A 25,371-nucleotide genomic window follows, 5' to 3' on the forward strand; every position below is an offset into this window, starting at 1 on the left:
ACTTGTCAATCGTATGAAACAATGTACATAGTTAAGTGTGTAATTAATATACCAGTATTTTGTTACTGATGAGATGTTAAACATTAAATGGACTAACCGGCAACATAGACTATTTATACTTACAACTTAAAATAATTTATAAATAATTTAACACAGTATACAAGTATACAATACAATTTTCTTTTCTAAACAACTAATAAAACTGTTTTTTGTACTTAAAATAAAAATCATAATTGGCTTAATTTATTGTACTAATGCATAAAATACCAGTGAAAATTAAAAACAAATGCATTTTTGTTGAGCAGACCCACATTTAACAAATCGATTACATTTAAATTTTTTTTTAATAATGGCACTTATACTTTTAAAATAAAATAACTGCTTATTTGATCAAATTTTGTCTATAAAAAATATAATTTTCTTTTACATTGGCCAAACAGTTTTTGGATTCTTTTTTTATTTTATATTTTATAAATTATAAATATCGTGCATAGTTGCATCCAATAGATACAGAATATAATATTATAATTTTATGAACACAAATAAAGAGCGATACAAATTTAGAATTTCATTGATTAATTACTGAAATATTAAGTTGTTTGCATAAACATTAGATGTTAATTTTAAAGCTTCGATTTTTACAACTCATTGTAAATTAATAAAACTATTTTAAAGTATAATATGTTGTACAACTTTTGAATACATAATTTACATTGAACAATTGTATTTATATGTCATAATAACCATTAAAAATAACTTAATATTGGCATTGACCATTTTATAATAAAATTTAATGAGTAAAAATAAATTTTCAAACTTTAACATAAATCTGTTAATTTTAATTTACCATTGATTGTAAATATTTACGATCAATGATTTTACTTAAAATATTCATACAATTAAATGGAATTGAAGTATCTTGAATAATTAAATTAATTTTAAAATGAATAACCACGCAAATCTATGGCACAAATATAATTAATAATCAAGCATTATAAGTATACACCAAGTAAAAAATAATATTCATAATAATAATAAAAACAAACAAGAGTGAACTACATTAAGAAAATTACAATTATTTCTGAAAGACTTTCATGGTGGTGGATTTGTCTATTGAGTTTAGAGATCGATATTATTATTATAATTAATTAATATACATGTTATGTTACACGACTATAATAATAATAATAAAACAGTTGAGGTAAGAATAATTAAATGTCAGTGCTATAACATGTGTCGAGCAAGTGCTATTTATTAACATTTATAAAAGAGTGTCCTTAACCTCAGTCTATTTATTGGTAAAAATAAACCGTTTTACATTTTCAGTAGTTCTTTATTCAACTTATTAAAACAATAACATTATTGTACAAAATCAAGTAAAAATAAAATGTTGGTTATAAAAAATAATCTATAAATGATGTAATTTATATAGATAATAATATCTTTGATAATATATATAGTAATAAACCAGTTACTTAATATTATTTGTAGCAGAGTATATTTTAGAGGTTTAATGTGACTTGAAGTTAAGCACTATGATATAGTGACGTTAGCTGGATGTCATAACACTATGAGTTTGTTGAGTCTGTGGCAATGTTGACGAGTCTAAAATTATAAATAAAAAAAAGAACCTTGTTACAATTTCTATTATTAATGATTTTGGATCTTTCTGGAGTAACGGCAAACTTATAAGTTATTTTAAATTTGAATTTATGTTACCCCTAATTGTGGTAGGTAATTTCCTACTTAAAAAATTATCTCAATAAAAAAGTAATTATTTCTAATTGTTTCTATCGTAATTATTTATACCGTATATTGAATTAAAGTCATTTTATTTCTTATAAATAAACATAAATATTAAATTATACATTTACAAATGTATAAGAATGTCTAAAAATTTAAAATTTAATTATAACCAAAAAGTGTAATGCAAACTTCAATATGATTTTTTGAAATATTAATCAATAATCTTACTTAATAGATTATATTTTAAATTAAAATAATGTATGATGAACGAATATTAATATTTATAATTTCGAGTAACATAATTTGTTTTAAAGGTTTTGATTTGTGAGTGTTTTAAATAGCTAAAATTACAGACAGCGTTAATCCAGCAAGGTTCTTAATTTCAGAAATATGATAGTATAATTCTTGAAAAATATATTATTTACAATTTTAAACCATGCCCTTTTTTTTATATATATAATCACCTCATTAGTAGTTACTGTTCTAGATATTTTTGTTGAAATTCAGTCTAGTACAAGAGCTCCTTGTGGAAACGTAAATTCTTACTTGGAGTATTGGTCGTTGAAGATTCACTAGGGCTATTTAAAGCACTTGCACTACTTGGAGTCAATGTGTTGTTTGCCATAAGCTTTTGACGCACTTCTCGTATCTTTAGTTGCAATGATGATTTATTGGGGAAAATATCTGAGTGGTTAGCCTGAAAAAAATAAATGGGTTATTAATTAAATCACCATACAACAATTATAATTTATAATTTACCTGAAACACTGAAGTTGATTGAGTAGAAGGAAACATGCCTTGCTCTTGAAATAGAGTCATAACTAATTGTCTTCTCTGTTCCAACATCTTTCGGTGTCCCTTTTCTGCTGCAGAACTATCATTTCGCCCACTAGGTGTTTTAGGTGTTCTGGGTGAAGCTGCCACTGTATCTTCCTGTTCTAATACTCCTCTATATGCTTCTGGATTAAAATCCGGACCAAAGAATGTATTGCCAACAAGTTTCCCTGATGATTTAGGGGTTTCCACCTGAGTCTCACAGTCGGGTAATTGCTTTTTGCGGAATGTTTGAGCGTTGAATACATGGGGACTGGAGGGTACCGATATTGCACTTGGTGAATTACATTCATCTGGTTTGAATTGTGGTAACGAAGAAAACTTCATTTCAAAGTTTACTTGTTCTAATACACGGTCCATACCGTCCTCAATATTTTTTTTGAAAAAGCTACGCTTGGCCGACGGTGACACTGGAACTTCGTCAGTTACATCTTCAACCATTTCAGAATCTTTATCAGGTAATGAATTTGGCAGTGAATCTTGACTAGAAGATACTGAAAATATATAATAACTATTAAAGATTTACCACATATTTTATAAATTATACTTTAATATTGGTGTCTATATATATAAAAATGGAGACAAAAATGTATAACAATTCATCAATCGAGAACGGCTGGTCCGATTTGGCTCAAATTTTTTTTAAGATGTTCGTAACTGCCAAGAAAAGGTTTTTACGAAATAAAATTTTAGGAAAATCCACCGGAAAGGTAGGAAATCTCAAATCTGTATGTCAAAAATACAACAGTGGCGCAACAGTGCATTATATTATATTGGTTGCTATTGGTTAATCGGGCATGTTTGTTGATTTCATATAATATAAAAATGAATCGTAGAATGTGTTGCTAAGCGCAATAATTCTACTGTACGTGTGTTGTGACTAAACTCCTCCTAAATGGTTAGATCGTTTTGAATGAATTTTTTTGTATGCTTTTGCGTATATCCATCTGATTTTAGTACGGTTAGGTTAGGTTAGGATTTTGTATTAATTGATTATATCAATCCACCATAGGTAGAATACGACAAACTTGGTATAACTTTGATACTTTAGAGTTAAATCATACACTAACGTACACACAAAACGGGGTCCGCGATCTACCGCAGGTAGATTGCCTACCTGATAATGTACTGCTGCGAATCAGAATTTTTATTCCGGGCAACGGAAAAGTTAAGATTAATTTTGAAACCATCCACCGAATATTAAATAACGAATTGAACAAAGTTTGAGTCACATATAGTTGGTACACTTAATGGGCAACAAAGTGCACGGGTTCAGCTAGTATTTTTATATTTTAATTACATATAAAACCGTTCCTTCAATTTGTTATATTCATGTAGTAAAATATTATTTCTCATGGAATTGAATGCATCTAATGAACTTAGTATTTATCTATTTCACAAGACTTACCAAAAACGAAGTAACTATTTAGTTTTATATTTCTAAATAAACGTTTTTTTTTTATTTTATTAACTGAGACACAGTGTTATCCCAAACTCTTATATAAAAGATATTTTTAAATATCGTCCCCGTTCATGCAAAACACACCAAGTCCAAAAACATGAATCAGCTTTTGAAATTTTTTCAAACTTTAAATGTATACCATATGTAACCAAATTTTTTTCTTTCTTTTTTTAATTGAGTTTCCCTTAAGGGAAGTAGCTGTAAAGTAGCTGAGTAGTTGTAAATAATATGACACTGTGAAATTTATAGCTCTTATTATTGTTAAAATACAAATTTCTAAGTCGATTTTTGGACTTAGTGTACTTTGCATGAACGGGGACGATATGTAGAAATCGCTCAGGCGGAGAGTTTTTGATTGACACATGTAAAAAAAACATAGCACATGGAATACAGTAATGTAATCAAAAATTTTAGTTGATATGTAAATAAGTGATAACATAAAATTATATTTTGGGTACGATCATCTGATATTTATACATAATTATAAACAAGTAAATTTAGAAATTTTCATAATAGAATTTTTATTTTATTATTATTTTAATTAGCTGATTAAGTATTTGGTCTTGGCCAATCAATTTGGTACAGCACTTATAAACAAATATCTATATTATGATAACACACCATAATAATTAATGCTCATACAACCTTAAATAATATGAAAATGAAGAAATCATTATAAATTATTATTGTAGGTTACTAAATGCACTGATCAAAAAGATATACATTTTGTGAACTCAGAAATTAATTAATATCAAAAATATTAAAAAGTCTGGTGAACGCTGTAGTTTGCACAGAACATTAACATTCCTGGAACTTAAACCAATTTTTTATTTTTGGAATCCCCTCTCATATTAATAAAGTTTTGAATCTTTTATAAATAAAAGTTGAGAGCACAGTTTAAAAAACTACTGATTTTTACACTAATAAATAATTAAGTTTAATTAACACCTAACCTTATTTGGACTTCATATAATATTAAATCATATTAAGTATTTAATTAAAAATTACAATGGTTATGAGTCTTGGTAAGAATTCATTCAGAATATCAAGTTCTACTGGATTATACACTTATATGTTTAGGTACAATACTAACCCATGGATTGTCTTCTTTGTAAAGGGGCTTTGCCTAATTGAGCTGGAGTAGGAGCAAGAACAAATGGCTTTTCTTCTATGTCGTTTTTTGTAGTTTCCTCCTTAAATAAATTCAGCAAAGAAAAAAACAATTAATATTTCATTGTTATTAAATATTTATAACAATATCAACAAACCTTGGCATTATCATCTTTAAAATCAAATATAATTGGTGAACCGTTTTCTTTAGAATCCGCATACTGTGACTTCTCAAAAGACATCAAATTTTCGTTATTATCAGCTCTTATAACAATATCTGGATCTCGTTTTTCTATAAATTTAATAATTTAATTCTTATACTGTATAATTTATACAAATTGTTTGAATACTACATATATTTGTAATAAATAAATTACCTGAAATATTGGAATTCTTTGCAGTAGTTCCAATTTCACTAAAATCATGAACAAAATATGATTAATTTGCGAAAAAAAAATATCAATTAATTACTGAAGCTTTAGTGGATTGACTTATAGCAACAAAAATACTTATTATATGTATATATTTATTTTAAATAAAATATATTATATAGAAAATATGTTTTGATAAAAAACGATTGAGAATTTTACTACACTCGTTGAATTTATTCATTGTTTAACAATTTTAATTTAATTGCTTTAATTATGAACTTAGGTACTTACTTTGTATTAATAATCAATGGATTATTTTGAGTACTGACAATAACAGTAGAAGCTTGTGTTGATTTCACAGACTGTGGTTGATTCAGTGATGTATCTGTAGACAATAAATTATTTATCAAAATAAATACATAAGTGAAACATTATATTATATCTATTTTACTTGTAAATGTTTGCTGTGGCAAATATATATTTGGTAGTCGACTGGGTATCAAATATTGAACAGTGGTTGTTTCATTATTCCTTGCTGATGGATTCCCATTATCACTACCTTTGGCCACTAATAAATTAGTGACAAGAGAAGTGGAAGAGTCACCAGAATTCAAAAATGCCAATGTTAATGATTGCTGTTGAAACCCGGATGACTGTTTACCAGCAGTTTGTATCAAAACTGGTCGACCGCCTATCACTTGTCTAACAGAACATGTTGGTTTTTGTTCAGTTTCCTTGTTTGGTGAAGATGTGTAATGAAATATATTCTGTTGTGATAAAGGTGTTACAACAATCTTTGAGTTGACAGTTGTTGTAGTTGTTGGTTTGTTATTGTTCCATTCAGCAGTTGATGCTGCCCAAGCATTTGTGTTGATTAATTTTGTTTGATTCCAAGTTTCAGATCCAGATGATGTCCACGCAGTTGGTTCAGACGTTTGTTGAGGAAATTGATCAGAAGGATTTTTAATTTTTGGTGAAGCTGGCATCAATTTGAATGCACCACCAGTAGGTTGAAATGGAGAAACTCCTACAGGATTAATCGGGGAATGATATGGATACACAATTGGAGTTGTTGGTTCTCTCGAATTAACTGTTTTTGATTGATACTTAGAATCTGCTGAGCCTGAAGATACCAATCTAAAAATAAGATATTTATTCAATATAGTTTACACTTTATAATAACCTTAAATAAAAAAGCAAGTAAAAATTGATATTCAAAAACATTAACCCAAAATTATATTTTTAATTTAATCTCTATCTATACTATTATATAAAATGGTAAGGGTTTTCTTGGACCGCGCTAACCGAGAAAACTACTGAACCGATTTGGCTGAAATTTTTTACTGTTTTACTTGACAGTCTGCTGGAGGTCATAGTAACACTTTTGGTTAGAAAAATCCACCAGAAAAGTAGGAAATATGGATGTCTTTGATTACAGTTAATAGTAGAAATTAGTGTTGATTTATTATCCGTTGCCATTGGTTATTATTGGGCAGATCAGGTACAAGCTTGCATCAAATCGAATTATTGAACATTGCCTACCAGGGTGGCCAAGTTGCACTTACTGTAGTAAGTTACAACCAAAATAGTAGTTGAACAATCATATTTTTTTTAAGATTTGCGATTTTTTACGGGTAATGAAGTTCATGGGTTCTGCTATAACAATATATAAGATTAATACCGCTAGAAACATTTCAACAGGTTTTTAATGACCGTTTTTATATTTACTTGCAGATCACATTAAACGAAAAAATTTCAATAAAACATTATACATATTATCATTGTTCAAAGGCAAAATAAACAACCAGTCACAGGCGAAGCTGTGATGGGTCGGCTAGTAATATATAAAGGAAAGTGTACTTTACCAATAATCAACGCAGAGCTGAACCTATTTTAGTTATCGACTTGAAATTTCGAGGATAAATTTTTATGATTTCATCGGGCACTAAGAAAGGATTTGTGGAAATTTTCATTTTAAAGAGGTGCTCAAACAGGGATCTTGAGGTTCACGATGGAAATTGGAAATTTTATTTTTTAAATAGTTGCCATTGGTTTCAGTCTACAGTAGAAATTAGCATTTATTTATTATTGGTTTCCATTGGTTATTTGGGCAGATCAGATACAAGTTAGCACCAAATCAAATTATTGAACATTGCAGAAAGTGACACAAGTGACACCCAAAAACAGTTGAACAATCATAATTTTTTAAGTTGTAATTTTTTACGGACAACGGAGTGCACTGGTTCAGCTTGGTATGAATGTTTGTGTGTAGATTAAACCTCAGGAAAGAAGACTGACTAATTTAAGAATGGTTAAATTTGGTTTTTTTTTATTCATCTGATATTAGTTATGTTAAGTTAGGATTTTGTATTAATTGATTATATTAATCCACCATAGGTAGAATATGACAAACTTGGTATAACTTTGATACTTTAGAGTTAAATCATACACCTACGTACAAACAGCACAGGGTCTGCGATCTACCGTAGGTAGATTGCCTACCTGATAATATACTGCTGCGAATCAGAATTTTATTCCGGAAAACGGAAAAGTTAAGAATAGATACATTTCGAACACCATACACCGAATATTAAATAACGAATTGTACAAAGTTCGAGTCATATAGAGTTGGTACATTTAACGGGCAACGAAGTGCACAGAATCAGCTAGTAATTTATAGTGTTAAGTTATACTTTTTAAATTTTTATATTTTTAGTACAGTAAAATAAAAAATAAAACTTATTTGTTGTTAATTAATGCGTTGTAAATGTTATACATTATTAATTCAAATTGTACGTGATTATTTTTATTTACCTAGCTTTTATGGGTTTTGGCCGACAAGTCACTTCACTGGAACTAGTTGATTTGACAGGACTAAACCTTTGTTGAGGAAATGTTTTATTCTCGTGTAATGGTTCAGCATCACTTTGTGATTCAGTATCAGAATCTGTTACTTTTTCTTTACATTTTAAATCAATTTCAGTACTTTCAACAACTACCTATAAATATAAAAAAATATATTTAATGTAAGAAATTGTTTATATAAAAAAAACCTTCAGACAAACCATTTGTTCATCTTCTGAATCATTTTTCATTTCAACATCAGGAGGATCTTTTTTTTCTTGAACTTTTGGTTCTTCAGCCATTTCGATAGTTACTTCAACCATAGGATCATGATCTAATGGTGTATGTTCATCAGTAGATCCTAACTTAGATCGTCCACTACCACTTGATTTTCTTCTATCCTTACTACACCACTTCCACTCAGGATGAGCTTTGAAATGAGCTTCTTTAACTTCAGAAGCTAATTCATGATACTTTTGTTTCTGATCTGGATCTAAAGCATACCACCATTCTCCAAGAATCTTTGAAACTGTTCTATTATCTTGATTTGGGTGTCTTTGGTGAACCAAAGCTCTATGTCTCTTACTAAATATCATGAAAGCATTCATCGGCCTTCTTATCCGATCTTTAGCTTTCGTAAGAGGACTTTGTGGTTCTTTTGTATTTTGTAAAGCACTAAGAGATTGAGTTCTACGTTTTCCAGCTGCTGTATTAGGATTTTGGTCATCTGTATCGCAAGGTTCTTGCTCAAATACATCATCATCATCAACATCGGGAGATTCTGCTGGTGGTGGAGTTAAAATAGGTGGAGCTGATAAGGGAGGAGAGAGAGATTTTGGTATTGAAGTGATATTTGGTTGGACTACTTCTTCTGAATTTAGTATTGGCAATAATGTATCCCAAGAATAAACAGTTAAATTTCCATTTTCATTGTCTATAATAGAAAAATAATAGAACATTAATTTTTATAAATAACATCAATACACACATATTTTATGCATAAAATGTAATTATCAAAGTATAATTACTCGTTAGCGTTGAGTTAGGTTCAGGTGGATCTTCTTTTCTTTCATCCACGATAGGTAATACAGGTAATAGTTCAGTAGGATGAACAATTACTTGTTGAAGTACTGAATTCTTATTTTGATAATCCTGATATTCATTCTGAAGAGTGGTATAGTTATGTTTAGTAACTACAGAAGGTGTTGTGATAACGTTTGGAATGTTTTGCACTCGCTAAATTAAAAATAAGCAATTATTTTTTTGAATAAAAAAAAAATATATGATCCTTACCTGATGATATCCAGTAGTATGTAACAAATGTTGTGTAAATGATACATTATTTACTGCAGGTTCTTTCTTTATCACAGATTCTTGATAAACATTATTATTGTCTCTGTTAAAAACTTCATTATTTTCACAAATTCGACCGTATGCGTCACTAACTGTATTCTATTAATTTAAACATTAAATATAGATTTATTATTTATTTATTAATTATTATAAATATTTACTATGCTAACCATTTCAACTGTAGTTAATGCTTTTTCTAATATATGACCATGTTGTTGAGATGATACTACAACACTTGGATGTCTTTCAACTTGCCACTGAGCTGCAGGTTGATTTGTGTGTTTAGGTTGTAGTTGAGGTGAAGCTAAGATTCCTCTCCAACATATTTGTGCTTGAGAATTTACAGCAATACTTGATTTAGGTTGTATTGTATGTGGTGAAATTCTGATTACACTTGTTTGACTTGAAGTTGGCATAGACTCATGTAAACCATGTTGTGTTTTTGGTCTTAACAATTCCGGCCTGTGAATAATATTAGCTTATTATTTATAGTTTATAATTATTATTGATAAAATTGGTCTAGAATTTAGATTCTAGTCTTAATAATCTCAAATAGCAAATTACAAATTAAACTATGAAAACATGTTTCTATATATACTAAATATCAGTAATAACAAATAACTATTAAGAGGACATCGTACTCGTATGTGTTGTCTCCATCTTACTAATGCATAATATACGAAAATGTACATCCAGCAGTTTCAATTTTGTATTGTAAGCTTAAATATTAGAGTGAATTGGCCTATTATCAAATTTAAATGTATGAATATTATATATGTTCTGTCGTTGGTTTTGTAGGATATTATAGTTTTTAAGTGAGTTATGTAAAATACTAATATTTTTAAAATATACTTAAAAATTAAAATATTGTAAAAAGAGATTGTATCTGAGAGTACACAGATAATGTTCTTACATTTAAGTTTGATAATAGATTAATTCACTCAAATATTTAAGCTTACAACACAAAATTAAAACTGCAGGACATACAGTATTTTGGTATAATATGCGTTAGTAAGATCGAGACAACATATGCGAGTACAACATCTTCTAATACCTAAGGTAATTTTATTATTTATAGATAATTTTTGTAGATACATATGACCTAAAAAATAGATTGTTTTATTGTCCTACCGGTAAAAGAATCATATTATTAATAAAATGGTTTGAGTCAATGAAAAAACACAGAACAGAGAAGATAAATTAAAATAATACATTTTTTTTTTTATTGAACTTAAGAGGATGTAACATATGTATTTTTGTTGTCTCCATCAAACAACAAAATGCCTGTTACATCCTCTAAAATTTCACCAGCTACCTATACCTATTAGTTTTTCCAAATTTGTATACAAATTTTAATATATTGCTCATTATCAGGGCTCGGAAGTTGTAGCAAATGCATATTTTTCTTGGTTCGTCCTAGAACATCCAAAGTAAGATACAAACATGTATCATACTTCTCTGATGTCATACACAAAATTTTATTTTGCTATTTTTTGCATATTTATGGTTTTTATTGCTATTTTGCTAATTTAGGATTTATAGCGCTATTTTTAGTCATATTTTCTTAATACACATAATATATACCAAAATATTATACAAAATATAGTAAATTATCACATTATGTTGAAAATAATGATTAATTTGGATAGGAAATAGGAAATAAATAGATCTTATAAGTACACTTTTACAAACATATTTAAGTAATTTAATATATATTTTGTTAACGGTTTATAATTCAACTAGTCCACACAGTCCCTGGTGTCTATGAGCCCAACAATTTTATAAAATTGTATAATTACATTTAACTTTTTAAAATAAATTTAATTTTTTCAATTTAAATGCATATTTTTTTATGAGTGACGAGTAACCTTGTATTAAAATGTTAGTTATAATAGTTGATACCTAAATCTGAAAATCCTATAGACAACATAAAAAATAACGGTCATAGTTTTTTTTTTTTAAACTGCTACAATTCTTATTTCTAGCCCATTGAAAAAATGGATTTAACATTTTTTTTTATATTATTGCTGGCAGAACATATTATTATTCATTCATGCATCATTGATTATAAAATACACAAATAATCTATAGCGTAGAATTTGACAGCCACGTAGCCAAATCACTACTCTTTGGCCACTCTACTCAACCACTCGCTCCTATAAATACTTTCATAGAGTACCAACAGTGCACCACTATTTAAAGATTAAACTGTCGTTATTTTTATGCAGAACAAGGCTAATTTGTTAATTTTAAAACCAGACTAAATAAAAATTTATAACACGAAAATTATAAATTGTATACAATATAACAAAAATCTGTACTGCCTTACGTTATTACTTATTAGTGATAATGAAAATCTGAAACTTTTTTCATTTAAGGGGTATGAACAGGGTTGGGCAGTATCTTCGATACAAGTACTTAAGATACGTATCTTAGATACAATTGTATCTAGTATCTTGTATCGCGATACAATTATATGAAGTATCTAGTATCTTGTATCGCGATACATTTTTAGACTATGCTTTGAGTATTTCACAAAATAATTTTGTTGAAAAATACTCGATACCTTAATGCGATGATACTTTGAAAAATTAATTTTATAGGATTATTTTTACTCGCCCATCTACCAATCGTGACTGTTTGACTATGTTTTAGTATAATACTACAATATGTGTAAAATAATAATATGCACATTGTATTTAAATTTATAAATCCATAATTATTTTTCAACCTATTAACCATATTATTAAGTTATATCTGTGTACTGTGACGCACCACACATATACGTTGAATGAGACTTAACGTCTTTACCAGACGTCCGTACCTACATTAGATATCCTTATCCGTAATCTATATGACTGTACAAAGTACATAGTGCATCATACTATTCATACTTGTAGACTGTATGTCTGTATAGTCTACCTTCCGTGCGACAGATGACGGCAATAAAGTATGTAATGAACACAATAATATATTTATATTTAATTAATATTTGAAATTTTAAAGTTAAATACATTAAACGTTTTTTGTCGAGTCATTATATTATACTATTTGATATGATAATATATATAATTTATTTTTATTATTATTAATTATTTTTTTAATTTAACGATTGACTTATTATAATATATTTATACTTAACTAATAGGCTATGACTAATTTTTTCAAATTTATCGAGTATCAAGTATTGAGTACCTAAATATTTAAAATGTAAATATCGAGTATCTAAATACTTATAATGTAAGTATCGAGGTACCAGATATTCGATACTCCAAATCCAAGTATCTAGTATCTAGTATCACAATAAGGATTTTTGAGTATCTTGCCCATCCCTGGGTATGAATAGTATTGAAAAATTCTATAAAAAGGTATTTTGGTATTTCCGGTAATATGGTTTATTGAGCGGTTTGAGAGTAAATACACCTATTATCAATATTGTAGAAGAGAATTTAATTTTTGGCTATATAAACGTCAATTTTCGATATTTTAATTACTGAACTCAATAATTCTAACTAAAAAAGTAAAATATCACAAGCTTTAGAGTTACATATTGGACATTGAAAATAAAATATTGAAAATTGACTCCTATACAAACCTAGATAAACTTCTTCTCTTCAATTTGTATAGTAACTAACAAGTGTTCATACTGTAATGTCACTCAGTAAGCTATATTATTGGAAATACAAAACTAAGTTCAGTGTTTCACTAAAATGCACATTTGTAATTAGTATATAAAATGCTGTTACTGACGTGTTTGTGTACGTATGGTTGCGCTCCACTATTTATTTTGTACACAGTCACTCACACTAATGATCACTTACAATGCACACATTTACATAACCCGCATGCAACAAATAGAAAATTGCCTATACTGTACTTCTTAGAAACAGTCGGTATGCATACCATTTAAATAATAAAAACTTTTTAAAAAAAAGCCAATAAAATAAATATCTTAATTTTTGATAAAATACTTTAACAGTTTAATTTTACTTCCAATTAATAATTCTAAGTTTTGTAAAAATTAAAAAAGATTAACTTCAGCCTAAAATAAAATTAAAAATAATATGTTAATTTAAATAATTTTCATACTTTACGAGTTGCTGCTGTTGTCTAAATTGGTTATTAGAATTATTGTTTATGGCAGGCGGTGTAGCTAGTCCATTTCCAGTAGAGGTTGTTGAAGGATAATTTTGATTTGCTGGCAAAATAATTGGTAGGAACATATTTTGACGGGATCCAACAGTAAGTGGAGATTGTGTGTTATTGTTACCACCTAATGGGCAAGGGGAAGAATATAATGGAGTTCCAGATCTTGAACTTCCTAACGAAACTGTAAAATAAACATTTAGATTAATAAACTAAATATAATAGTGTATAATATTTATAAATAATATTCTTAAAAAATCTACTATGAAATTAAACAATTCGAAAATGCTAGATTAATTATTACGTTGTATACCAAGCATGTTGGCAGCTTCTGTTTCATCGGGGTCAAAGCGACCAGCCAATCGTCGTTCAGAAAAACTAGGAGAAGTTTGAGATTCCCGTGAAGTTTCATCTCCATCTATGGTACTTCGATTTCCTCTAAATTTTTTTTACAAATTAAACTTATTTATTCAACTAATTATAAATAATTAAATTATTCAATACCTTGTAAAACTTGTACTACTTGAAGCACAAGACCTTAAACTACTGCCTTTTAAACTCAAGTGTCGAGAACAGTATCCTCTTCTTTGAGACTCTTTAGAGCAACCTTCTTTTGAACATAATCGTCGCCATTGTTTTCCATTAAACTTTTTTCTAATTCCACTTGGTGTTGTGACAATATCCCCTTTCTTATATTTATGAGGGGATGTGATCTGAGATCTTGGAGTAACTGGAGTGGATCTAGGTGTGGTGCTACCGCCTTGATCTAAAATGCTACATGTGCTACCTCTGCTTTGCATACTGCTCCTTTTGCTGCTTCCAGATAATTTTCCAGCATCTAAAAACAAAAGATAAAAGATATAACAAGGGATAAAACTGGAAACAATTAATTAAATTTTGTAGGTTCATAATTGTTTTAACTAAATATTTTCTATTATTATTAGAGCTATCTAAAACTATATATGTACTTACGGTTAAAAATCTACTATTTCTAATAAAAATGTATCTAGTAATGTTATACAATCATAGAATAGAATGAAATACAAAGATAATGATTGCGGTTAACCGATATAGATGAGATAAAGAAAAATATGATATGTTAATTGTGTTGATTACTGAGAATAATAAAGAAAGTAAAGGTTCCATAATGGAATTAGCATTTAGTTTATTTTGATTATGATTTAAAATACAAAAAATGACTGATGTAACTGATATAACTCATATAAAGGACATGAGTTAGGATTAAAAGTTTAATTAGAAAGATTAATTTTGACCAAAGAATTTTATTCAGAAATCATGAAGGGCAGTTTTTGTTTCCCTGACTAAATAATTTATTTATTATATTATTTTAGTAAGGTTCTATACGTCTATAAAAATTACTAAGTAAGACATTGTTATGTAGGTTATATTTTATTATGATGTACAAATAGAACTGTAAAAACAAAAAACTATTAATATTTTAATCGTATTCAATACTTAAGGGAAGAAGAATATTACATGTTGTTATTTAGTAAAATTTATAAATTCCATTTTAAAAAAGATTTGATTCTGTATGTTAAACTTACCAGCATCTGACATAAATAATATGTCTTCTCGTCGGAGATCATCATCACTTTCACAGAAATCATCAAAATGGCGATTATTTATAGGTTGTAAAGGAGAAGATACTGATGTTTGATAATAATCGGCTGGCTCGTTAGTTATAGGTGGTGTAGGTTCTCTTATTAATGGAATATGACCATTTGGTACATCATGTTCAAGTTCGTCCCACCATGGTGGTAACAGTAAGCGAAGATCCGCTCTTTTCACCACATATTCTTCATTGTTACCGGATACAACACTTACAACAAATCTTACAGGGCTAGTTATTATTTTTTGTACAACACCTTCAATGAATACTCGAGGAACCAGATGTCCTTCATCTGGTTGAGAACCAGCGATTCGAACACATACCCTGGCACCAATATTAACCTATAAAAACAAAATAATATTCATTAAATATAGATAAAAAAACAAACAAGTGATAATTAGCTGATAATAAGTATTGTAAAAAAAAGTTATTTCATTTTCAATTAACTTTGATCATATACAGAGAGTAAAACCAACTAGTTGATAGCGATCGATTTTCAATTTTTAATTAAATATAGATTTATAGAGCGTTATAATTTTTTTTATTAGTGTTTAGTGATACACATAGCTTATACCTGATAATAACTAATTATTTTATTTTAAAATATGTTTTCTTCAATAATTTACTAAGAAAATCACACAAAAAAGTAGTCTTATACAAAATACACACCATTTATAAAATTATAAAAAAAACAAAATGGGTGATTGTAACAAAAAGAGGAAATTAAATTTTTTCTAGTCAATATATTTAAAAAAAGTTAGATAAAAATCCTTTTCAGATAGAATTAATACAAAATATGAATTATCATTTTAAATAATATGCCATAATATAATATCATCATTATAATAATATAATTTATAAGATTTGTAAATTCAAATTTTAATTTTATAACACTTCAAGTTTTTTAAATTTTAATTTGAACAATAATAAGTACCTATAAAATTATAAATATTACTAATAAAATAATTTACAAATATTGGTACAATAAGTGGTGGGCCAATTGAATTAATAAATGTTAAATTTATTTAAATACATTTAATTATTTTTTGTTCAGTTAGAGCTAATACAAAAATGAATAATCATTTAAAATCATATGTACCATAATTATTTACTATATAGGAATTAGAATTTAGATTTCCAATTATATAATAACTACTAGAAACTGAAAAAAAATTATCATACCTACTTAAAATTAAATAACTAACACGGATTTTTTTTTTCAGTTAGAGCTAATACAAAAATGAATAATCATTTTAAATCATATATGCCATAATGTATCATCATAATGATTTACAATATATGATTAGAATTAAAATTTCCAATTATATAATTACCATATTACTTTAGAATGAAATTTAAATAATATTACAATATTTCAAATTATATAATTTACATGAATCATTTTTTTTTCAGTTAGAGCTAATACAAAAATGAATAATCATTTTAAATCATAATATGCCATAATGTATCATCATAATTATTTACAACATATGATTAGAATTAAAATTTCCAATTATATAATTACTAAATTACTTTAGAATGACATTTAAATAATATTACAATATTTTAAATTAAATAACTGACATGGATTATTTTTTTTCAGTTAGAGCTAATACTAAAATGAATAATCATTTTAAATCATAATATGCCATAATGTATCATCATAATTATTTACAACATATGATTAGAATTAAAATTTCCAATTATATAATTACTAAATTACTTTAGAATGACATTTAAATAATATTACAATATTTTAAATTAAATAACTGACATGGATTATTTTTTTTCAGTTAGAGCTAATACTAAAATGAATAATCATTTTAAATCATATATGCCATAATGTATCATCATAATTAATACTATATAGTATTTAGAATTTAAATTTCTTATCCCACATACCTAACTATGGAGCAAAATTTAAATAAAATTATAAAATTTACATGAATCATTTATTTTTCAGTTAGAGCTAATACAAAAATGAATAATCATTTTTTAAGTCATATATGCCATAATGTATCATCATAATAAATACTATATAGGATTTAGAATTTAAATTTCCCATTATAAAATAACAAAGGAGTGAAAATAAAATAAAATTATAATACTCAAAATCAAATAATTTACAGACTATATAATAATTGCAGGTCCATTCAAAGGCAAATAGGTATAAAAAAAGTTTATTACTAAGTCCTTATCATTTTTTTTATTCAGTTAGAGCTAATACATAAAATGAATAATCATTTTAAATCATATATGCCATAATGTATCATCATAATTATTTACAATATATGATTAGAATTAAAATTTCCAATTATATAATTACCATATTACTTTAAAATGACATTTAAATAATATTACAATATTTTAAATTAAATAACTGACATGGATTATTTTTTTTTCAGTTAGAGCTAATACTAAAATGAATAATCATTTTAAATCATAATATGCCATAATGTATCATCATAATTATTTACAACATATGATTAGAATTAAAATTTCCAATTATATAATTACTAAATTACTTTAGAATGACATTTAAATAATATTACAATATTTTAAATCAAATAACTGACATGGATTATTTTTTTTTCAGTTAGAGCTAATACTAAAATGAATAATCATTTTAAATCATATATGCCATAATGTATCATCATAATTAATACTATATAGTATTTAGAATTTAAATTTCTTATCCCACATACCTAACTATGGAGCAAAATTTACATGAATCATTTATTTTTCAGTTAGAGCTAATACAAAAATGAATAATCATTTTTTAAGTCATATATGCCATAATGTATCATCATAATAAATACTATATAGGATTTAGAATTTAAATTTCCCATTATAAAATAACAAAGGAGTGAAAATAAAATAAAATTATAATACTCAAAATCAAATAATTTACAGACTATATAATAATTGCAGGTCCATTCAAAGGCAAATGGGTATAAAAAAATTCATTACTAAGTCCTTATCATTTTTTTTTTATTCAGTTAGAGCTAATACATAAAATGAAAAATCATTTTTTCAATCATACACGCCATAATATAATATCATCATAAATATGAATACTATTTAGGTAAAGGTTATAGAATTTAAATTTAAATTTTATGAACACTACCTATAGAGTGAAATTGAACAAATATATTATTTCTAATTGATTATAGATAAAAAAAACTAATTTATTGGTAAAATAAATATATTATTTTTATAATTTGATAATAATTGAGTATGTATCATTTTCTTAAATATCTTAATCAAACATACGCCACAACATTGACACATTACCTTCAAATATAAATATCTATAAAATTGTGTACGTGTAAAGCACATAAAAAATCAAATTAAAATATGATTACTTATATTATTCTATATTATCTATGTACCTAATAGATAGAAACCTACTTACAACTGGCTAAATGTTATTATGTACTATAGACGTCATACTAATAGATGGGAACCGAGTGTATGATGAGTATTTTAAAATAGAGGCATTAATTATTTACTCGTTTCTATAGTACGGTACCATACCGCCATGTAATATTTTGTGTTATGATCGATATGTACAATACGTAAAATCCAGTTATAATTAAGATAGATATGTACTAATAAATAACATACTTGACTTAAAGATGGACTGGCGTCACTGATAACATCATATTTGCTAGCATTTATAACATCTTTAAATGAAACATATCGTTGTTCTTCATCAGAATAGTCAAATTCTATCCAAACATCACCATTTGATGTTGCTTGTCTGATTAGACCTGGCAAATAAACTCCATCTCTTTTAGCCAATACTCTATGATCAGTCCATTCTTGTAAGTCAACACCAAGTCTTGATGTTTCATCGTGCCCATTTGTATATGTAGCCTCCTCATTTTGTTCAGAATGATCTTCAACAATGACTGGCACATCAGCATAGTTAGGTCGGTCAAATCCATCAAGTCTAGAATAATCAACAGCCATAGACTGAGGGGGTACGACGACAACGCTGGCTACACAACTGGTATTGCATTGTTTTTGAACGGGTAAAAGAGGGTCAGACACAGGATCACATTCTTCAAGTTGAGATAAATCAAATTTTCGTTTCTTTGGTAATTTTTTAACTGTAGTTTGGTTATTGTTGTTGTTAACATTGACTGTGATATTGGAATGGCAGTTGACTAGGTCCATGTTGTCATGAGGATTCATCAATGGGCTTATTTTAGGGTATGTCTGTCCGCAATTTCTCATCTCTCCAAATCTATAAAAAAAAAAAAATAAGTATTAAAAATAATATAAAATACACTTAAGAAGCAGTCAGCAGATATTGTATTTATTATAAATGTTTATTATAATTATTAATGTCCCGGTACCTTTAACAAACACTATATAATTACATTAATACATTAACTCGAATAATTATTAAATGTTTAGATCTACCTAATTATTTTAAATTTTTAAGTCGTATTTTACCCAGTATTTTATTAGTTAGTATTGAAACACATTTGGTGTATATTTTAATTGTATTAAGGTACTTATTTAAAATAAAAATTGAATCCCATTTTCTTAATTGTTGAAATTTACCAAATAGTTAAGTAGGTATAGCCTATAAAGTATGATTAATATAGATAATTACTGCAACATAATAATATATCTTACGATAATAGTGAGTAAATAATTAAAGAACTATGTTTTATGTACTATAAAAGTATGTTATTTTTACTTATATATTGAATAAATGTATTACACTATACTTAATTAAATAGTTAGAAAAAAATTCATAGGATATAAACGATGGCACTTTCAATAGCTCGTAGCAGTGGCGTACACAGATATTTTCAATGGGAGGGATTACATTAAGCAATTTTATATATGTTTACCTATGTACTAATGTACTAATATAGCAGTAAAAAAAGAATCAGTGTAGGTAATATTAAATCTAATACAAACCTATTTAAAAATCGGTAATTTAAAATTAATTTACGCAGGTTATTTCTTTTTTTTGGGTTTATTGAGTTTATTTAGTTAGGTACCTATATAAACATAAAAAAACTTGTTAGAATAATTTTATAAATAATTTGATTTGTTTGTTTTTATTAACTATATAGGTGAACTGGTAAACTATAAAAATAAATCAAAATAAACTGACCTTGCAACATTAATTGTAAAAGTTGAAAACAATCTAATTCAGTACCTACCTAATAATATATTCATTGAATATTACTATCTAAAGCTGAATTTGTTGTCCAACATAATTTTTAAAATGTTTAGGATTGAACTATTTAATATGTGCCTACCTACCTATATTTAACTACCTATTTAATACTAAAAATCAAAATTAAGGTAAACAAGTTGCCAAGTGATATTGCTATGAAATAACTAATAAATATTTAGAGGATGTCACAGCACTGTTTGTGTTCTCTGCTGATTCACTCGCAAAACATAGCAAATTTGCATTCCACACAGCCAACAAGTGTTGTTGCCTTTAGGATTAGAGTGGATTGACCTATTATCAAACTTCTAGTACATTATCTGTTTTTGCGTTGGTTTGTTTATGATATTCCAATTTTTTATGACGATGTAAAATGTAACAATTTAAAAATGATTACCTATATCTTTCTTTAAAATTGAAATATTAGAAAAAAATCCAAAGCAAGAACACGGATAACGTTCTTAGCTTTAAATTTGATAGTGGGTCGATTCGCTCAAATACCTACTAGGTAGGTACGGTTGGTTGTGTTGAACTCAAAATTGCTATGTTGCTTGTGGGTCATAGGGAAAACAGTGTGTCGGCATCATATTAAGTACTTGGTGCGATATAAGTAATACAACACTTTTGTATAATATGTTTAGTTAAAAACATACATTAGTGGGCCCATATTAAATGGCCAAATATATAAAATACCTGATCGACTGAACACATAATAATATATAGACTGACGCGACACTGATATAAATTAATAACGACTAAAAACACAGAACGGTCATGGCCAATCGTTGGCAGTAGAAAATAGAGATTGACATTATTATGCATCTATGACGCCTACGAGTCGCAATACCAATGGGTACAAGGGTATAACCAAAAGTAAACAAACACTACCTACCCTAAGTGGATTGTGAATCATTTTAACCCATTTTAATTAATATGAAATATTGAAACGTCTGAAAGCGAACAGTGGTCAGCAGACGTCGTGTGGTGTTGTAGTTTGTCACAAAATAACCAAACAGGAAAATAATATTATGTTGTGGTCGCCGTCACAGTGGTGGGGGAGGGGGGAATATTTTTTGGATGAAAATGCTGGCAAGTGGTGGCATAATTGCAGCACTTGCGATGTATCATCGTGATATTCCGAGAGAAAACCCGCACGAAATCTGGACATGACGTACCCAAAATAAGTGAGCGTAATCTCAAATCGTATCCTATAATAGTTATGTTCCACAAATATTTGTGAGCAGTGTGACTGTACGAGACTCGCTAGAAATTCGCTAGACTAAACCGGTGTGAAAAATAATGCACCGGGATGTTTGCACCATATCATTTACATGGTTCATTATCCCGGTGCGGGATAATGTGGGATAATTTTAAACCGGTTTAGTCTAGCGAATTTCTAGTCGGTCGTTTATCACTAGCAGCAGCAGCTCCCGAGTAGTGAAAAATGTGTTATCACTGAACGCGCCGCACTAGCGCAACAGATGATTAGAAGTCGAGGTGTATTGGCCTCCGGGAACAAAGGATGAATGAATCGAATACTATGAGCTCGCGGACGCACACACACACACACACACTCGCACGCAAACGGGATAATTAGTAATTAGTGCGATTGCTAATGACCAACGGGTTACTTTTCGGGCGATAAACCGCCGAAGAGATCGCGGACGGGCGAGCGCTACAGCGGGTCGCAGAAACACCCGTAGACGACCCCCCGTCATTATCGCAATCGCTCGGTTTGGCTTGTTAATTACCCGATGTGGACGACGCCGCGAAGAATCTACGATCGCTGTCGGTCGGCCGAAATGACGGCGGGCGGGCAGCCGTCGCCGGTGACGACGAGACGATGGTGGTCCGCTGTTGTCCGGTCGCAGCAACCCCGCAGTATCGACGGCATACCGAGCGACGATCCGCGTACCGATACGATTGGCATGTACGGCGAGGCGCCAACTATCGCGTAATGATGGTATTATATTATTGATAGTGCGTCGACGAAAACGATTTCGGTAAAAAAAAAAAAAAAAAAAACGACGGCGTCGGATTTACATATTATTTTCGATTACGACATATTATTATTATAATATTTATCGTAATCAAATATTAAACACTGTATAATACGCACGGCGGTAGAGACGCGCGAATCCCGAAAACGACGGCGGCGGCGGAGAAACGAAAATAATAATATTAAAAATCCTACTCGGCGGCGGCAGAACGTGAGAAGCGGCAGAACGTGAGAAGCGCCGAGAACCGACGGCGATGATAATACGGGAGAAACGAGAGAAGAAAAAATACTCGGAGGGTAAAACGGATGGAGAGCGCGCGCGCGCTACGTCTGAGGCGGCGGCGGCGGTGGTGTCGCTGTCAAACGCGCACGGAGCCTATGCGCGTACGTGAAGTCTCTACGGCAGCGGTACTAAACTCGAGACGGGGCCCGGCCGCGGTCGTCGTCGTCGTCGTGTTCGTGTGTGTGTGCGTGAGGCGCGCGCGCGCGTACCGCGGTACACACGCGGTCGGTGCGGGGTGGCGCGCGGGGCGCTGTTGTTTCACAATTGATTGGAACGGCGACGGCCGCAACACAAAGCGGCGAGAGCGGTGTGTGCGAAGGACGGATAGATCCCAGAACGTGGACCGCGGTGTCGGTCCGTCTCGCTCGCACTCCCACGCGCCCGCCGCACGCCGCCTGCCCGACACCTGCCGACCACCCGTCGACCGTGCGTGGTGGTAACGTAAACGCCGGCCGTAGTATGCGCGTAGTACGTAATACTAGTATATAGTAGTTGTTGTAGTAGTGCGTACGGTATAATATATTGCACATGTATATATGTGTGTGTCTGTTGTTATTATAGTAAAACGCGCTACGATTTCGTAGCGCGCGCACGAGACAGTGTTACCGCGACGAGCGGATCGAACGGTTAGAACCTGTAGTGCGCGGCGCACGCACTGCTGCCGTGCTCCGACTGGTCGTCGTGTTGACGCGCGCAGGGACGTCGTCGTCAGCCGCTGCTGCCGAGCCGGTTTAGCGCGGCTTTTGACTCAGACTCAGACGAAATATTATGCGGGGAGGCCCCCCGCCAAGTCTTCTTCGATCGTCTCGGCGGCAGCCTGCTGCCGGACACCAGCTAATAAAAGACTCCAAATAAAAGAAATTCCTTTTTCTCTTTTCCCGATTCTGTTTCTTGGGGGTCGTCGACATGATATTGTTATCCCCACGTTTTCAAGTTTCAACTACGACTACATACGCGACATTGATAATTCCTATAATTGTATAACAATTAGATATTGTACCCAATGTGGCGCACGTTATTATATGCATATAATGTACGCCACTAGGCCGCAACCGAAGCCGATCGATGGCCGACTGACCCAATTCCGTCAAAGTTCCTACGCCGCCGTATTCCTACGTGGTTTCGGTTGCAGCAGTATACATATAAGTATAATATTATAAACGCGACGCCGACGCACACCTGTGTGCGAGACTCTCACTCAGACTCACCCCCCGTGCGCACTGCCTTAGATAATAATATGTTCTCCGTCCCCTATCGCACGTACATATTTTTATGTCCATGTCATATGGCACATTGGCCCCCTGCCGATGAGCCTGCAATATAATATTATGTATGACGGTGACCAAGAATTTCAGCAGCGGAAAACGATGAATCGCGTACATAATATAAAATTATTACCAGTGATGTTTATTGGTAGAAACTCGCATTTTGTCGAACAAATTATATAATAGGTACTCGTCGAATTGGTACAATAAGTATATTAATCGTCACTACAATACTGCAAACGACACAGTACCTACCTGCAGTGACCCTGCAACGTCAGCACCATACTATAGGCTGGAGTAGGTTCCTATATTATAATAGGCGTGTAGGCCTGTAGCGGCGGCTTTACCTCAGAAATAAGTAATAACGGCAGCTGCAGTAATAACTAAAAAAAAAACCTCAGGTTCTACTGTGTGTCTGTGTCCAATGAAATATAATATAAACCCTGATGCGAATAGCATTGAGTAGATGCCGATATCGACAATAAATTTGATCTTAATAGTCGTCTGCTACACGTCACTTATATGTTTTAATTTTATTGATGGACCATTTGACCATTAATTGTACCTACCTACAACTATATTAATACTTATTAGTTATTATGTAAGAATATTTCAATACATTAGCGATTAGCATATTATTAAAATAATTATTTATTGGTTATAACTTATAGTATGCACTTAACTACTTAACGTGTTGCATTTGAACCACCTAACATTTTAGGTAGGTGGGTACTGGGTAGTGTGGGTCGGTTAATTAGATAATTTAGGTTGTACAATTAATACCATTATAATATATCGATGTATCCTGGTATCCGAATTGATTCTAAAGTTATTACGAAGGAATTATTGGTTCCCTTAATATAATATTTGAAAAGCTGCAATAATTGAAATTATTTAAATTCCCCCCCCCCATTTTTTACAGATCATTAGGACTGTTTAGTGTTAACACATTTTATGCATGGATGTACATATCAAATATTGTATGGTTAAGCGTTTTGTTTTTTTGGTTCAAAATAGGTCATAATGTATTTTACTTTAGATTCTGAGCGGAGCGATGAATGTATTGATTTAATTAATGTATTGATTTTACAATGATGTGTGTTTTTTTTTATTTTTGTGTCTGTC

The 25,371-nt window shown here is 29.9% G+C and overlaps 1 protein-coding gene across 6 annotated transcripts; it reads right to left on the reverse strand.

Annotated features, from left to right (window-relative positions):
- Positions 1 to 1,312: 1,312 nt before the first annotated feature.
- LOC100163586 (putative transcription factor capicua) lies at positions 1,313 to 23,128 on the reverse strand. 6 transcript variants are annotated; one of them, XM_029490463.1, is made up of 20 exons: positions 22,103 to 22,144; positions 21,875 to 21,962; positions 19,124 to 19,748; positions 15,432 to 15,837; positions 14,371 to 14,704; positions 14,171 to 14,304; positions 13,810 to 14,050; positions 9,891 to 10,182; positions 9,661 to 9,819; positions 9,396 to 9,603; positions 8,589 to 9,301; positions 8,338 to 8,522; positions 5,975 to 6,660; positions 5,815 to 5,908; positions 5,530 to 5,567; positions 5,311 to 5,444; positions 5,136 to 5,235; positions 2,506 to 3,074; positions 2,293 to 2,443; positions 1,313 to 1,605 (listed from the first exon to the last, which is right to left on the reverse strand). In XM_029490463.1, exons 3-20 carry the CDS (start codon positions 19,736 to 19,738, stop codon positions 1,550 to 1,552), a joined length of 5,115 nt encoding a protein of 1,704 aa, XP_029346323.1. In that variant the 5' UTR covers positions 19,739 to 19,748; positions 21,875 to 21,962; positions 22,103 to 22,144; the 3' UTR covers positions 1,313 to 1,549. The 6 variants fall into 6 exon arrangements, with proteins under 6 accessions (XP_029346323.1, XP_029346324.1, XP_008179077.1 ...); XM_029490464.1 differs by having other exon boundaries at positions 21,875 to 21,959; positions 22,100 to 22,144; XM_008180855.3 differs by lacking the exons at positions 21,875 to 21,962; positions 22,103 to 22,144 and adding an exon at positions 22,451 to 23,128 and having other exon boundaries at positions 2,211 to 2,443.
- Positions 23,129 to 25,371: the final 2,243 nt, after the last annotated feature.

The sequence above is a fragment of the Acyrthosiphon pisum genome, chromosome A2 (genome assembly GCF_005508785.2).
Source record: "Acyrthosiphon pisum isolate AL4f chromosome A2, pea_aphid_22Mar2018_4r6ur, whole genome shotgun sequence".
NCBI classification, from domain to species: Eukaryota; Metazoa; Arthropoda; class Insecta; order Hemiptera; family Aphididae; genus Acyrthosiphon; species Acyrthosiphon pisum.

Coding starts and splice junctions, on each gene's coding strand:
- LOC100163586 (XM_001952646.5), bottom strand. CDS start 19,738: ATGAGAAATTGCGGACAGACATACCCTAAAATAAGCCCATTGATGAAT. Junction 14,051..14,170: donor CAACATGCTTGGTATACAAC/GTAATAATTAAT, acceptor TTTATTTTACAG/TTTCGTTAGGAAGTTCAAGA. Junction 1,606..2,292: donor TTCAACGACCAATACTCCAA/GTAAGAATTTAC, acceptor TTATAATTTTAG/ACTCGTCAACATTGCCACAG.